Here is a 15086-nt window from a genome sequence, read left to right as displayed (position 1 = left end):
GAAATTCTAAGCAAGAAGCATAACAAGGATGTTTGTTGGAATACCCCCAGCCCTCGTCCATGTTGCTCAAGCAAGGTCAGGCTCCAACCATATTACCTCATTGTACGGACAGTTCATCCCGCTGCATAATGCCTACAAATTGTCTTGCTGGACCTCCTGCTTGGTGATCGTCATTGCGATCAGCAGCAAACCTTGCATCTTGACAGCGCGACCATCGGATCGAAAATTCAGAAATAAAGCAATTCCCTCCTACACCTAATGCAGACACAAACGATGGGGACAAAACACAGAGAAGCGCATTCATTCGTTGTTGGGAGGTGTAGTGCGACTTTGACCGAGATGTGGAAACTGAGGTTTCGTAGCGATGACGTCGCACATGCAATTCTTTCACTTTCCCATGTTGAGCCTTGACTTTCCCATCCTTTATTAGGAGCAACAAGCTCCTGTTGCTGTTCATTGGAAAAGTTGACCGCAGAGTTTTCAGCATGGCAGATTCCCATCCCGGCAGCATTGGTATGTTTCTTGCATTAATGGAGTGTGTAGTACTGTGTACTCCACCGGAACTTCATCTTTGAGACTGACTGAAGAGTTTTGTAGAACCACAGTCTTATTTTGACCAAAAGGCCAAGAACCAGTCTCAGCCGTCGTCTCCTCAACCATCTCAAAGAGCAGACGCCGAAACCAGTGTTGCGAGAACCGGCACATCCGATGTTGATAGTTTCCGACCAGCACCCAATCGAAATAGCACAAGGCCCTCAGCCATGGAGAGGAGCGAGACCAATCAGACAGCGGGGACGAATGACGTCCAAAGGTTAGAGAAAAAGCAGCAGCAATTAGTTGACGTGGAAAATGAGTACTTCCGACTGAATCCCTGGTACAATCAGCAAAGAGAAAAACCTGTCTTTGGCCTTGGTCAGCCTCTTCCACATACCCTGCGCCGTGGTATGTGGTGGGGCAAAAGCGATGTTAAGAAACGGATGGAAGAGCTTGAAGTACAAGAGGCAGACCTACAAAAAGGTATTGACGCACGCGACATGGCGAAAGGGAGAGGTAAGTGATGTTCCATCTTTCCACCATACTTATTGATCAACGTAGCAGAGTCTGAGAATGAATCGGATGGCTCACAGACACCTTTGAAGCCAGGGCAGCCTTCACAGTCTACCAACGGAGATCTACAGTCCTATACTCAAGGTCGCATGCCAAACATTCGCCGACCAACAAGCAACACACATTCCATGGCAGGCAAGCAACGCAACGACGAATCAACTACAGAACGTGCACCGATCAACAACCATGGCTTGGATGAGGCTGATCAAGGCAACAATGGAAGGAACAACTTTGGTTTACAGGATGGTCTTCATCCACTCCAGGAACTTGACACCAGTGAAACAACCCAGACGCAGAAAGATGATAAGGAAATTCAAAAGCGTGAACACGAAGAGCAGCAAGACTATTATAATCAATACCGCAACCCCATTGCGAGGCTTCGAGCGCAATACCCGCAGGCACCGGCCGAGTTCCTTGCTGTAAGATAATATATGTCTTGAGTGGAGGCGTAGCTAATCTCACTAGACCTTCATATATCTTTTCCTGGGGATATGCGCCAACCTATCTATCGCAACTTCATCGGAAAGTACGGGCAGTTTTGAATCGCAAGCTTGGGCTTGGGGCTTTGCTGTGATGGTCGGCATCTACTTGAGTGGTGGTGTATCTGGTGGTCACCTCAGCCCCTGCATCACGATTTCACTCTCAATCTTTCGTGGTTTTCCATGGCGGATGGCAATCGTCTACATTTGCATGCAATTGCTAGCTGGCCTGGCCGCTGGAGGGCTGGCATACGGGTAAGTTATCGCACTGACTCTGCGTTACTGTCATACTTAATTTTCTCTCAGGCTCTACTATGATGCGATCAACGCCATAGACCCTGAGCATACGCTCGAATTGACAGGCAAGGCTCTCTTTCCCAAGGGGCCTGCCTTCACACCGACCACCGCGTTCTTCAACGATTTCATCTTCATGGCCCTTTACACTTGTATTGCTTTCGCTCTCGGAGACGATCAGAACTCGCCTCCTGGCCAGGGTATGACTGCTTTGATTTTCGGGTTCGTGGGCTACCTCATGATGGTTTCACTCGGATACAACACTGGCCTCGGCATCTCGCCTGCGCGCGACTTAGGACCAAGGCTCGTTGGGTTGTGGGCAGGCTACGATGCCTTCAGTGACGCGTACTGGGCGTACGGCCCATTTGGTGCTGCCACAAGTGGCGCGATATTTGGGGGCTTCATCTATGATCTGTTTGTGTTTGTAGGTGGAGAGTCGCCAGTCAACTATAGATGGCCAGAGAAGGGCGACATCAAGTGGAAGCTGAACGAGAAGAAGGAGCAAGCGAGGGATAAGATCCAAAGGCTAGCCTAGAGCGCGTCTCGAACACTAGAAAAATTAACAACTGTTTACGAATATTTTACACATCATTTGTGTTTACCTGGCCTAGTGTCGTCGTGTCTGCATTGGTTCCGGAAATAGAGGCGATTTCCCCGCATCCAGTCGGGAACTGGATCTTCTTCATCCAACACCAACAATCTCCGTCCGCTGGGTTTGATTCGTCAGCGGGACTCAATCTATTGTTCCGTGAAGCAGTCCATAATAACATCTCAACCTCAAGAATACCACTCATCACCTGTACCTCCTAGTGTGTTGCCCAGCGTAGATCGGCGACGATGTCTCGGCGATAGCTAGGTACCTAGGCAGCATCATAATACTTCATGTGTAGACAAGTTCACCCTCAATCTCAAACCAACGCATTTCGGCATGCCTCCAGGAGGGAGTTCTGATGTAAAACCGGCTGCAGAGAAGCAAGAAGAACATGGCGACAACGCATTGGCAGTGGGTATACGGGCGCGAGTCAAGCACGTTACCTGGGCATGGTTCCTCTCGACAATGTCCACTGGAGGACTCTCCATCGCACTCGCAGAAACACCACACAGATTTCGGGGTATGCTTACTGTAGAAAATGCAGTATGGTAAGCTGACACGCACACAGGGCTTCACACTATTGGTCTCGTCGTCTTCTTCTTTGAAACCTGTCTATTTGCACTTCTCTGCACCGCCACCCTGGCCCGAGCCACATTCCACTTCCAGCATTTCAAAAAGTCATTCACGCATCCATCAGAATCCTTCTTTCTTGGCTCTTTTTTGCTCAGCATAAGCGTCATCATCGGCTCCATTCAGCTCTACGGCGTAACATATGGCCCCGGCTACCCATGGCTTATCTCCACCATCAACACTCTATACTGGATTTACGCAGCCATATCGCTTCTCAACTCCATATTCCAATACTATATCCTCATCGCCCACAGCGCAGCCAGACCCGTTCCCATTCTGCCCAGCACCTTTCTAGCAGGCTACTCGGCAATGCTCACAGGCACCATCTCATCGCTCATTGCCGCACATCAGCCCCCAGGCCGTGCGATGGCTATCATAGTATCGGGCTGCGCATACCAGGGCTTTGGATGGCTCATCTCGCTGATATGTACCGCCTTTGTGATCAAGAGCCTCTTAGACAACGGGCTTCCCCCACCGCATTTACGCCCAGCTTTGTTCATCCCGGTGGGCGCAGGCGCGTATACCATAGTAGCTCTGATAGGTCAGGCGAACGCGATTCCAGAGTCGTACGGGTACTTTGCCATACACCGGGAAGCGAAGAGCGTACTTCAGGCGGTTGCGCTGTTCGGGGGCATTTTCCTGTGGCTGTTCTCCTTCTGGATCTTTGCTATCGCTGTCGTAGCGAACGTGAGTGTTGTGAGAAAAATGCCGTTTGCGCTCACGTGGTGGGCTTTCATTTTTCCAAACGTAGGCTTCACTTTGTCAACAGTCGTGATTGGGCGAGAGCTGGGGAGCGAGGTGATTCTCTGGGTGGGCAGTATCATGACGGTGCTTCTGGTTGCTGTATGGTGTGCTACGTTTGTTGGCTGTGTGCGTGCCGTATGGTTGAGGCGCATTGTCTGGCCAGGAAAAGACGAGGATAAGGATCGGTAGCGTTATGGAGGGACTCAATCTTTATATACTACTGGGCTTTTAAGAGTGGATACGCTGTAGAAGGTTCGAGCTATCTTGATTGTCTGGCGTTGACATCGAAGTCTGAGAAGTAATGGGACAAGACGAGAGGAGCGTACAGCATTTCAGGGGTTGATGCTGCACCTCAAGGAATGTATCTTACAACTTCGGCTCTTGTAATCACTTCTCAGCAACTCGATTATCTACAACAGTGTTTGAGGTGTAAGTAAATCACTGCCTTTACCATCGAAGACTGCTGCATAGCTGCCTGCACAATGCCTCATACAAGACCTATTAAGCAATGACAACTGCCCTCATCAAATATAATCAACATTGGCATCCACCTCCGGGATGGTATCAGAAATATTCAATTTTTGACTCTGCAAAAGCCAGAGAACTTGGGGTTAGGAGGGAAGAATTTATTAGGTTCAGCAGGCTCCCTGCAGATATGTGTGGAACAATGGGTATTTATGGAGTGGATGTGTATCACGGGTGGTAAGCAGTTGTACGACGGATTCCTTGTTGCGGAGAGTCTGTCACATGACAATCTCCTTAGTGCTCAGACATAGAATGCAGCCAAATGATGTCTGCCGCCTGCTGTACTGGCTGGCGTCCTAGCTTGCGAGTGTTTTTTAGAAGGACATCGTTCTCGCCAAGCAGACCTGAAATGCAGAGCTTAAGGTATACAAAGCTGGACCATGAATACCTACTAGACACGCAGCACGGTACGTCATAAAGATACGGGACAGACACACATAGTGAGTAAGGTACAGGCCTTTCAATGTTCGCAGAGCAATTTACAACGGCTAAGGAGTCGCAGACCAAATCCACCGGTTAGAATGTTACGACACAACCAGTGTACCTGGAAGGGCCGAGGATAAGGCAAATGAGAATATCTACCTAGGTATAGAAGAGAACCATCGCAGTCAACCCGCAGTTGGAAAAGACGTCAACCTGTCATGCCTTGATTAGCGCTCGGGCTATCACACCTACACATATGAATCTTCAAGCCACAACACCTGCACAGACAATTCGACATAGCTGGTGCGATCTACGGTGGCCACTTAGGTATCCAGTCTATTCTAGGATATCAGCGCAACCTTCCGTACTACAGCATGCACATCCATCAGTGGCCGAAGCAAGGCATCTAAGTTCGTGCGCGAGCTTCCAGAACGATAGTTCTGGACAGAGCGTGCGAGTGGCCAATTCTCCAGAAACGTGACGAGTCTGCAAGTTATGCTAAGGCCCGAACCCACTCAGGTACTCTGCAATACATGCGTTCAGCCAAGCTCACCGTGAACGTAGGTCGGCGTCAGTCGCATGTCGTTACTAGAGAAGTAACAACAAGACTAACGACTACTGGATTGAATGGTTTGCGAAGGGGGTCGCAGAACAAAGATATCACGGCGCAGTGGTCGTCTGGAAAGCATCGATGAAATTCCGTGAGCGCAGCGTAACGACCGGTAAGGCAAAGTACAATGAACTGTCGAAGCAAATTTATTCCTGGGTATCATGCTGTCACAAATCTTGAAAACGCAATAGTACTCGCTAAGTATCAACCTCTGCCCTTGACCGACCCCTGGCAATCGCATCGCCGAGCCCCATGTCTGACGATCCCATACCCGCATTCAGGCGTCTGGAGGAGTTCAGATTGTTTTGTACACGGGCCTCTTCCTCAGCGTCCTTCTTAGCCTGCTCACGGACACGCTCAGCACGCTGCTCTTCTGTGGTCGCGGCGTCTGCCTGCATTCTCGCGAGTCGCTCTGCCTTGTCATCGTCGTTACTTCCACGATCGTCGCGGTTACTTCCACGATAAGGTGATCGTGAGCGCCGTTGGTGCTCATTCCGGTTCCTGTGGTCCTTTCGGTCATGGTGGCTGCGGTGGTGGTAATCCCGGTCTCTGGACCGAGATCGATCACGACGGCTGTGATGGTGGTGTCCGCTGCGTTCGCCATCCTGATCTTTGTGTCTGTCTTCCCGATCTTTGTGTCTGTCTTCCCGACCTCTGTGCCTGTCTTCTCGATCTCGGTGTCTGACCTCTCGGTCTCTGTGCCTGTCCCCCCGATAATCTCTATGCCTGTCATCACGGTCCCTGTGCTTCCTGTCGCGCTCCTTCTCTTTGATGCGCTTTTCCTCATACTTGGCCTGCTTCTGGGCGTCCTTCATAGCCTTCAGCTGCAACTCCATCTTCTGCTTCTGGATCATCAGGAGCGGATCCTCAAGAACTTTCTTCTGAGTATCGCGTGCTGAGTTGGCGTTTGCTCCTCCAAATACATCGATCCCGACAGCAGCGCCCTTCTGCAGATCCTTTGTATCACTCGACGTCAAAAGCTGGTCGATTCTGCGCTTGCCCAGTAGGTAGCCTTCGCGCTCTTCGGTGACACCTGTGCCGTCGCCACCAGGGCCAGCATACATCCAGTCGACGCGCCTTTGCACAGTCCTGCCGCCGGCGGATTCTTGGAGCCTCTGAAGTTCTTCAAGCGCGCGCTCTTCCTCCCGCTCTTTGCGCAGCTTTTCGATTTGCTTGCGCTCCTCTAGAGCTGACTTCTCTTCCTTCCACACCCGCTCCTGGTTCTTGCGCAAGTGGGGATGCCATGACTTCTTCAAATTAAGATCACCACCCATTTTTGCGGCGTTGGTTGGTTATCCGTTGAGAGGGGTGATGATTGCCTCGATGTTTAGAGTAGTAGCGCGATGGAGTTGAACGGGATGGGATGAGAGTGTACCGTAGGAGCGTGTCGTGAAACGTGTACGAAAACGGGAAATGGGAGTGGTATGTAGAAGCGGTGTCGAGGCAGAGATGTGATTGAGACTGAGAGGATGGGAGCGCCACTTAATAATGATCACTTGGCGCGCTAAAAGAGCCCCGCTAAAATTTATAGCCAACCCGACTTCGAATCAATATTGTGGTCTTCACAACCTTGGAAACAATTACGACAACACATACCGCTGACGATACAAACAATATTCTCAAAGGACGTCTTTCCAGTTCCGTGGTTCTCAGGAACAGAAATTGCTCGCCATGTCTTCACGTAAACGCAATGAATGGCTCGATGCCGAAGAAAGCGACGACGATGAGCGCAGCTACGAGTCTGAAGAGGAAAGCCGAGCACACACTCTACCTTCTGCCAAACGCCAAAAAACCGCACAATCCTCCGAAGATGAAGCCTCAGACGCCGAGTATAACTCAGACGACGATGCAGAAGTAGACGACGACAACGACGACCCCATTTTTAGCAAAAACGCCGAACTTGCTCGTCTCGAGGAGATTGCCGCTGGCCTTCCCCAAGATCTGAGGCTCCAGGCAGACAAACTGAGTGGGAAACCAATCGAATTGAAGGCGCCTACGAAGGACAAATCTGGTGTAATCTACATCTCCCGCGTCCCACCGTTTATGAAGCCGACCGTCATGCGCTCCCTCCTCATTCCGTATGGCCCTGTCGGTCGCATATTTCTCACCCCAGAAGACACAACATCGCGGCAACAGCGCCTGCGTGGTGGCGGCACACGGCGCAAACTGTACCTGGACGGCTGGGTCGAGTTCACGCACAAGCGTGACGCTAAATTCGTTGCGGAAAACCTGAACGCGCAAACTATGGGCGGCAAGAAGAGGGGACGGTGGCACGACGAAGTCTGGAACATCAAGTATTTGACAGGTGTTAAGTGGGCGCATCTCGTGGAACAGATCCAGAACGAAAATGCGGAGCGCGCGGCGCGGTTGCGCTTTGAGATCACACAGAGCAAGAAGGAGAACAAGAGGTTTTTGGATAACGTGGAGAGAGGAAAGATGGAGAGCGGCATCAAGGCGACGAGAGAAAGGAGGGGCGAGGGCACGGACGATGCGCTGCAAGAATCGAACACGGCAACAGAAAGCAAGCCAAAGAAGAAGCGGAGGCTAGAGTTCAAGCAGCACGCGGCGACCAGTAAGGCTGACAAGAAGCCGGCGCCGGGGCAGGATGTGAATAGGGTGCTTAGTAAAATCTTTTGAGCGAGTGCGTAAAGAACGATATCAACATACATGAAATTGTTCTATCGTAACTCTTTGGTTTCCTTATCCCGGTAACGCCATATCCAATCATGTAATGCCTGGGTATCTCCATCTTCTCGAATAATAGTTGCCCATCTCTCACAGTACCCTATATGGCTGTCCCTCTCTCGAAATTCTCTCTGATTTCGGTAGTATACCTGTTGTAGAATCGCCCCAGCTTGTCGTTGAACTGCTTGTTCTTCTGGTTGATGTACGTAACATCGCCCTGGTCCTGCTCATCCCTTATGCCTCTCTTCCTGCGAGCCTCAAGGCGTGCCTTCTCGCTCTTCTCAATGTCCCCAACAAGTCTATCGATTGCTTCTTTACTGGGCTTGTGATCGTGACTGTACTCTTCTTCGACAGCTGTGTTGATCCTTCCATTTGGGTCCACCGTGTAGATTTCGCCCGAATCCGTCTCTACGAGCTGCAGCAGCCCCGCCTGCACCTGGCGCTGTAGTTTTGTGGCCTTCTCCTCTGCGTACGCTGCGAGATCAACCTTGGACATTTGTCCAATCTGGCGCTTGTACACTTTATTCGCCTCGCCTCGGTAGTCGGCGAAAGCGTTGTTGTCGCGCGCCCTCGACTTTTTGGCCAGCCGCCTGTCCCAGCTCTCGCTCTCGTCGACTGTGTAATCCCAATTCCGCTTTCGCTCGAAGTCCGGGTCATCGGTTTTCAGTAGCTTGTAGGAAGCTTTGGTGTGTGCATCTGCGAGCTTAGAGAGTTTCGCCAGCCTTTCTGATCGGTCTTCGGCGTCGCGAACTTCGCGCTCTGTTGCTTTGCGGCCGCTTTCTTTTTGCGCCTTCAACGATTTGAAGCGTGCCATGCGCGCCGCGAGGGCGGCTTTGGTGTCGGTTGGAGCATCAGTAGATGCGACCTCTGTGATCATGGATTTCGCTTCTGAAGGCACATCCTCGGGTGATATCTCTGTTTTAGCCATAGTGGTCGGTGTGAGTTCTGATTCTGCTGTATCGGCCATGTTTGGTTGTGGTGTGTAAAGCTAACGCTCGCAGATCGTGAAGGTGAATTGACGAGTGCCAAGACAGTAGTGCCGCTTGTGCCTTCCATGCACAGGGTCCCACGTTCCACTTAATGATTTTAATGCACCAAAGTCTCTGAGCACTTGTTTACTCTCGCAAAGTGCTACTGACGCAGTGACAGTGAAAGTGAACCGGAGGCTAATGTAACCAATATCAAGGTCACGATATGACTGCGCGACAGCAACCACCTTAGGTAAATAAGCTCAACCTTACTTAAGCATCCAGTGTCCTCGGATTGGATACATCCTTCCAAGCATGTGCCGATGAAGACTGAACGGCCCACCAGATAGATTTATGACATTGTTCATATTGACCTCACAACTTCGTTACTACCCCACCATACCCGCACCTCTCCACTTCTTCTGTGTTCACAAATGGTGGCGTCGTCTTTCGTAAAGCTAAATGTCTCTCCTGTTTCTTGCGACCAAAATTGCGAAGTACGAAGCTGATGTTAATGATAACACCATCAGCATGATGGCGACTGCTTCCGCCGAGACACACGTGCTCGTAGCTCTAACAGCTATGAAATCATCGTTCGACGAATCGATACCGAATACTTAGTATTGCCAATTCTGGCCGTTAGTAGTACTGTGTATCTGGATCGCGTACACTCCATTAGTCTTTCCTATGTAAATACGCTACCTAGGTATGTCTGACTTGCTGGTCTACTGTATGGACGTAGGTTGGAGCCTACCGTCCAATCTTCTATCCTCTTCGAAACCACCTACACTGCCAAAAAGCTTTTTGGGACCAGATGCCACTGGTACCGCGTGCAGCAGAAGCCACAGAGACATTATGGAGACAACGTGTGAAATGGTCTTCGAGAGCTATACACTTTTGAATTAGAAGCGGTGCAGGCCCTTTTGGGTGCCCAATCAGAGATAAGCAAAGGACTGCTCTACGGTAGCATAGAAACGTCACCGTACCTCAATCGCAACAAACTTTAGCATCAACGACAAAGAAGAATCCAGGACAACGTAATGGAGACTACTCTCTCCAATCTCGCTCCAAAATTTGAGAAGACATGTGATCAACTTCTTAATCGAACAAGACAGGCTGATGGGACGCTACTGTACCTTCTCGAGAACATGCCATACTTCGATTACGACGTTACATCTGCGCTTGCCATCGGGAAAGCAATTGAATACATCCCTGGTGGGCCAGAGGAGGTCACATATATCAATGTGAGAATATTCACCCCGAGCTTCGCCATGGGTACCATGCACCACATGCCATGGCTGATGAAGGCTCTTTGCGCCGTGTAGGCAAAGCATTGGCGCACTTGGAGCTTGGACGAGTGGTTCGAAGTTATGTGAATGAGTCGGATATCATCCTACCAGAAGATTATATGGCGGGGAATTAGATCAGAGAACATTTCTCCACAGTTCCCCACAGGGCCGCCCAGACAAGAAGTGAGTTTCGTGAGAACAGTGGGTGGACGAGCACGCGGCCCTGTTGTTGTCAGCAAGTGCGTTCGCGGGTGGTAGCGGACCGAATGCCATGTTTTACGCTCGATGAAACTGCCCTATCTGGCATTTTTCCAATGTCATCGATTACGGCGGGAAAGGCTACCTTGGCGGCGAAGCCACAACGTCGGTGTTCGACCTACCGAATCTGGAAAGTCTGAAGTTGCCATTGATCGCAGCGAGTGGAAGCCGTCGTCTCCTTCTGCACAGCCTCGGAAACCGCCGGTGGTATTAGCCCTTCGCTAAGCGCGAAGTCTCCACGTCATAGCGAGCTAGACATTCCGATGGCGGACGCCAAGCCGTACCCTGTCGGAACCGCGCTTCTCGTTGTCTTCCGTCCGATAATCTCATCCGCATTCTGTTACGTGACACAATACGAAGGTACGATTGATCTCTGCGCTGAGCATCACATCTGCTCGGTGTGAATTGACGTGATATTTAGCAGCGTCTGAAACATATGCAGCTGCGAACAGAGAGTAACCCTGACCTAGGTCCATTTGATCGTTGATATTCCCTCGGGTCAGGTAACAGCATACGACGTCGTACGCGGAATGGCATCGACCACGCACGTGTCGACTGATCGACCAGAGCCCCAAGAAAAGCGCCGCCGGATAGATCGAGTTACAGCAGCGTGTGATCTTTGTAAAAAGCGAAAAGTGAAGTGCGACGGTGAACAGCCATGCGCATATTGCCAACGTAAGGGTCGTGCAGATACGTGCACCTTTACAGCCCCAAAGGTCCGCGGTTTACGGTCTGCTGGACATACTCCAAACAGTTCAACCCCTTCGCACGTGTAAGTATCCAAGAGTCCAGGCCAGAGGCAGCAGCCTTGCCAGAGCGCAACAGTCTTTTAGAGATGTCGAAGCTGACCTACTGAAGTATTGAACAAGCAAATCAACAATTAACGCCCCACCGGCACATACATGATGGCGTAATCACTATTGGAACATCACTATCGCCCACGATCAGCAGAGAAGAACACCCCGAGGACACAGTGGTACCGCTGGAAGGCCGCATTTTGCGTGATGCGCAGGGCAAGGTTATTTTCGTTGGTGATTGCGCACCACTGTCGTTCTTGCAGACTGTCAGGCATTTGATTGCGTCTGCTGTCGATACAGACGCGGTGCCCGCGCAATCTTCTCGGGATTCAATAATTGAAGTTGCTCGACCAGGATCAGCTGACCAGCAACATCCTTTATCAGTATCGTTACACGAAGTCGGGCCCCTTGTTCAGCAATACACTGTAGCAGTCAGTGGCTTAGTTGATTTGTTTGAACATGATGAGCTAATGGGTGAGATACGTTCTTGGGCTACAGGTGCAATTGCGCGTCCCCACGAGTCTGCAGCTGCTGTGTTTTACCTTGTGCTTGCAATTGGCGCGCAAGAAAGCCATGAGATCAAGGCAGAAGCCTGGTTCGTATATGCCAGAGATATACTGCTAAAGAATCTCGTCAATAGCATGAACGTTTCAACAGTCCAAGGCTTTGCTCTCGTTACTATCTACATGCTCCGAGCTTTCCAGCCTAATGGTGCCTACCTTTACTTTTGTACGTTCTCAGATAAGGGCATGATGGTGCGTAGAACTTGCTGACACGACAAAGCCTTATCTGCTCGCACAGCTTATGCTATAGGCCTGCATCGAACAGAAGTGAACGCATCCTTTGGAGGTTCAATCAAGGTCGTCAGGGACCGTATATGGAAAAGCCTTCGTGTTGTCGATCAGCTCATCAGTAATCTGCTGGGTCGGCCCCCGTCAACTTCAGACGTGGACTGTACCGTCAAATACAGTGTTGCAGAAGTCGATGAAGATCTCAACACACGTATACTTGATGCAAGTGTACAGATATTCATGATCATCGAGCGAGTCGTGGTCGAAGTCTACTCTCGCAAACGGATTTCTCTTCGCATCGCAAATTATGTTTCTCGCCAACTGAAGACTTGGGCAACGAGCTGGCTTGAACCCTTACACGAGGCTACCAATCAAGTAGAACCGGGCAGCCAATCGCCACAGGCAGCCATCGGGGCGTGCTCTACACTGTGCACGTACTACTACGGTATAATGCTACTCACAAGACCATTCTTGATCTACGAGCTGTACGAGCACATGGGCGCTTCTCTTAAAGGTGGAGGTACACAAGTGGAACATGAGGAGAAGCGAAAGTATGCCGACGCCGCACTTGACGCCGCATCGTCTTTTGTGGACACTTTACAGAATGTCATACAAACTGGGAAATTGCCTCGCAGGATGCCGCTTATAGTGTAAGATGCTTCGTTCAATCTTCATGTAACATGTCAGCGACTGACTGAAACAGATCTTGGCTCTTCACCACTTCACTTGTGTTAGCAGTCGGCATACTTGGCCACTCAGGATTGACTTTTAAGGACGACTGCCAAGCTTCGATTCGATGCCTCGACTACTTCGGCAAAGTCGATCCACATGCAAGGCAGTACTCTCTCACTGTGCAATCTCTTCTGAAGACGACGACAACACATGTCAGACAACGAGAAAAACACTTGCGATCGCAGCAAAAGCAAGCCTCATCGCAGCTTTTTGGATTACTTCCCCCAACTAATACAACGCTAAGACAAGACGTCCATCGACGTTGCCCAACTACTGTGCAGTCGTTCACTTCGTCAGTACCAGAAGTGGACAGTGTCAATTCTGTCGCATCCTCTGACTGGACTATATACGATGCAGACTTTTTCTCAATGCCATGGATGAATGAGAATGATCAGGGCTTACAGGGCTTCCTGCAGCCCGGGACACACACTTTCGATGGTGCGTCCATCGCAGATATACCACTCTTCCCCATGTACGACCAGCAAAGTGGCGGAAGCTTCCTCTGAGCACGGAAAACTCAAACACCATTCGCCATGCAGCGCTCATAATGCCAAATGCAAGAAAATCAAAATGGAGTTTGCTGCGTTCAGCTTTCATGCGGGGAGATCGTTCCAAACCACATGCAGGCTGTTTGGCCACAACGAACGACTCTGTGTCACGCTTGGCGTTATCTCATGAAACAGTGGCTTCGTTGGTTTCGTCCCGAGATGTACGGAGGAAAGGAATGAGCTTAGTGCCGCCCGTGCCGACCAGTTCCTGTGTCTGTGGCTTTTCTGATGCCATTTTGGTGCTCATGGATGCAATGTCCTTGCGGTCCGTGAAATGGGCTGGTCTTCCCTGGCGTGCAGGGATGATGATATATCTGGTGACAAGAGCGATGTGGATGTCTCTGAATCGACTCAATGCAGCCACGGCCTCATTGTAGGCATTCAGGAGTTCAGCGTTGTTTTGGTGCGTGTCGACGTAGGCCCGAATGTTGGCGATGGACTCAATATCATCCAGGAACCTTTTGTGTGGCCCGGGCATGTAATCGCGCATCTCGGCGTGGAAATTGCCGCAACGAGAGTGGTTGACAGAGAGTGCGGCATCGAAAAATTGCAAAAGCGAGCTTTGACCGTTGCTGCCACCGCGGTACTTCCTCCACTCTCCTTTGCTGTCGCCTTCGTCATAGAAGACGCCATTTGGTAACCCGGCAGCCTCCATGTTCATGCTCCCTGCCAACAGCGGCCGAATGGTGTAGTAGAACTTCTGTGGGTTGCAGCGCTCGTCCATGCGCTCTAATAGTCTGCCGATATCCTTCATGCTTTCTGTAAAGTATTTCAATCCCGATACGATCGCAGCTACATCGTCATGCTCAACGGCTTCCATAGCTGCTAGCATAATGTGCAATAGAGGCCCTGCTCTAGCCTCCATGGCATTCGAGATGATGAGAAACCATGACTCGTCATCGGATCCTGTGGCAGTATGCAGCGCGACCAAGTTATCCGGTTGTGTAATATTGGCTCCTTTCTCGAGCGATCTCCAGTTCCACAGGTTCAGTGCTGCATATGTTGCGACAGGATGTACCTCGAGGTGCTCAGCTGCCTTCAGGAAGGGGACAGAGACAGCAGGGGGGAGGCGCTAGGACTATTGTTAGCAGAGAGCATCACTGCAGATTAATGTTCAAATCGCACCTCTGAAGGCTCTGGTCCTTGCCAGATATAGCCTTGGGCAAGTACTGCTAGCATAGAGTATGCCCTTTGCCACTCTGCTTCCGTCTTAAGATCCTTTGTGTCGAGAACAGAGAGTTCGTCAACTCGCAGACGGAGCTGTTGCGTCTCGATAAGGGTGGGCAACACTTCGATAATGGACTCCCATGGCTGATAATAATCGCTCGGTAGGCGCGTCAGAGGTGCATTTGCAGGCAGGAATCCCATCTTTGATATGCCATAAGATGGGAGGGCGGCCGCAGAGGGGAGGACTTCGACTTTGTGAGGGCTCATGGTGGTAAGTTTGTGTAATGGTGAATTCGAGGACAGCGTCTTCGAGGATACATTGCTACTTAACGTCCCTGACACCGCTTTTACGAAAAGAAAACAGGGTCCACTTTATTCTTACAATCCATGAATCTCATGATCGCGGCACGGTGAAAGCTTGACGGCGGTACCTTGGTCAAGCGTCGG

General features: G+C 50.6%; 8 protein-coding genes across 8 annotated transcripts; 5 read left to right on the top strand and 3 right to left on the bottom strand.

Annotated features, from left to right (window-relative positions):
* Window positions 1-761: 761 nt before the first annotated feature.
* C7974DRAFT_417104 (aquaporin-like protein) lies at window positions 762-2415 on the top strand (the record flags this gene model as incomplete). Its single annotated transcript, XM_046144043.1, has 4 exons — window positions 762-1050; window positions 1099-1526; window positions 1573-1841; window positions 1893-2415. The coding sequence occupies 4 exons, from the start codon at window positions 762-764 to the stop codon at window positions 2413-2415; spliced, it is 1509 nt and encodes a 502-aa protein (XP_045992524.1).
* A 131-nt stretch (window positions 2416-2546) lies between these two features.
* Window positions 2547-4333, top strand: C7974DRAFT_343622 (C4-dicarboxylate transporter/malic acid transport protein-like protein). Its single transcript, XM_046139316.1, has 2 exons — window positions 2547-2992; window positions 3041-4333. The coding sequence occupies exons 1-2, from the start codon at window positions 2809-2811 to the stop codon at window positions 4033-4035; spliced, it is 1179 nt and encodes a 392-aa protein (XP_045992523.1). The 5' UTR covers window positions 2547-2808; the 3' UTR covers window positions 4036-4333.
* A 1105-nt stretch (window positions 4334-5438) lies between these two features.
* On the bottom strand, window positions 5439-6864 carry C7974DRAFT_55644 (Pre-mRNA splicing factor-domain-containing protein). The gene has a single exon (XM_046146852.1). It carries the CDS (start codon window positions 6676-6678, stop codon window positions 5602-5604), a length of 1077 nt encoding a protein of 358 aa, XP_045992522.1. The 5' UTR covers window positions 6679-6864; the 3' UTR covers window positions 5439-5601.
* A 95-nt stretch (window positions 6865-6959) lies between these two features.
* On the top strand, window positions 6960-8115 carry C7974DRAFT_55627 (uncharacterized protein). The gene has a single exon (XM_046146850.1). The coding sequence runs from the start codon at window positions 7076-7078 to the stop codon at window positions 8039-8041; it is 966 nt and encodes a 321-aa protein (XP_045992521.1). The 5' UTR covers window positions 6960-7075; the 3' UTR covers window positions 8042-8115.
* Window positions 8116-9443, bottom strand: C7974DRAFT_55628 (SYF2 splicing factor-domain-containing protein). The gene has a single exon (XM_046146851.1). The coding sequence runs from the start codon at window positions 9054-9056 to the stop codon at window positions 8190-8192; it is 867 nt and encodes a 288-aa protein (XP_045992520.1). The 5' UTR covers window positions 9057-9443; the 3' UTR covers window positions 8116-8189.
* Window positions 9444-9646: 203 nt separating this feature from the next.
* C7974DRAFT_402844 (uncharacterized protein) lies at window positions 9647-10760 on the top strand. Its single transcript, XM_046142762.1, has one exon. The coding sequence runs from the start codon at window positions 10098-10100 to the stop codon at window positions 10380-10382; it is 285 nt and encodes a 94-aa protein (XP_045992519.1). The 5' UTR covers window positions 9647-10097; the 3' UTR covers window positions 10383-10760.
* Window positions 10761-10929: 169 nt separating this feature from the next.
* C7974DRAFT_55611 (uncharacterized protein) lies at window positions 10930-13513 on the top strand. The gene is made up of 5 exons (XM_046146849.1): window positions 10930-10964; window positions 11075-11376; window positions 11463-12130; window positions 12185-12842; window positions 12896-13513. Exons 2-5 carry the CDS (start codon window positions 11135-11137, stop codon window positions 13428-13430), a joined length of 2103 nt encoding a protein of 700 aa, XP_045992518.1. The 5' UTR covers window positions 10930-10964; window positions 11075-11134; the 3' UTR covers window positions 13431-13513.
* Window positions 13222-15022, bottom strand: C7974DRAFT_55606 (indoleamine 2,3-dioxygenase-like protein). The gene is made up of 2 exons (XM_046146848.1): window positions 14598-15022; window positions 13222-14544 (listed from the first exon to the last, which is right to left on the bottom strand). The coding sequence occupies exons 1-2, from the start codon at window positions 14904-14906 to the stop codon at window positions 13597-13599; spliced, it is 1257 nt and encodes a 418-aa protein (XP_045992517.1). The 5' UTR covers window positions 14907-15022; the 3' UTR covers window positions 13222-13596.
* Window positions 15023-15086: the final 64 nt, after the last annotated feature.

Source organism: Boeremia exigua, assembly GCF_020726555.1.
Source record: "Boeremia exigua strain MPI-SDFR-AT-0100 chromosome Unknown C7974scaffold_12, whole genome shotgun sequence".
Taxonomy (NCBI): Eukaryota; Fungi; Ascomycota; class Dothideomycetes; order Pleosporales; family Didymellaceae; genus Boeremia; species Boeremia exigua.
The sequence above is the reverse complement of the archived record's forward strand: the minus strand, read 5'-3'. Positions and strand labels throughout refer to the sequence as shown.

Bases quoted from the DNA above. Each gene is read 5' to 3' on its own strand.
- C7974DRAFT_55611 (XM_046146849.1), top strand. From the start codon at position 11,135: ATGGCATCGACCACGCACGTGTCGACTGATCGACCAGAGCCCCAAGAA. The intron at 12,131-12,184 runs GTACGTTCTCAG...GACACGACAAAG, and splicing joins TGGTGCCTACCTTTACTTTT to CCTTATCTGCTCGCACAGCT. The intron at 12,843-12,895 runs GTAAGATGCTTC...TGACTGAAACAG, and splicing joins CGCAGGATGCCGCTTATAGT to ATCTTGGCTCTTCACCACTT.
- C7974DRAFT_402844 (XM_046142762.1), top strand. From the start codon at position 10,098: ATGGAGACTACTCTCTCCAATCTCGCTCCAAAATTTGAGAAGACATGT.
- C7974DRAFT_55606 (XM_046146848.1), bottom strand. From the start codon at position 14,906: ATGAGCCCTCACAAAGTCGAAGTCCTCCCCTCTGCGGCCGCCCTCCCA. The intron at 14,545-14,597 runs GTGCGATTTGAA...CAATAGTCCTAG, and splicing joins AAGGACCAGAGCCTTCAGAG to CGCCTCCCCCCTGCTGTCTC.
- C7974DRAFT_55627 (XM_046146850.1), top strand. From the start codon at position 7,076: ATGTCTTCACGTAAACGCAATGAATGGCTCGATGCCGAAGAAAGCGAC.
- C7974DRAFT_55628 (XM_046146851.1), bottom strand. From the start codon at position 9,056: ATGGCCGATACAGCAGAATCAGAACTCACACCGACCACTATGGCTAAA.
- C7974DRAFT_343622 (XM_046139316.1), top strand. From the start codon at position 2,809: ATGCCTCCAGGAGGGAGTTCTGATGTAAAACCGGCTGCAGAGAAGCAA. The intron at 2,993-3,040 runs GTATGCTTACTG...ACACGCACACAG, and splicing joins AACACCACACAGATTTCGGG to GGCTTCACACTATTGGTCTC.
- C7974DRAFT_55644 (XM_046146852.1), bottom strand. From the start codon at position 6,678: ATGGGTGGTGATCTTAATTTGAAGAAGTCATGGCATCCCCACTTGCGC.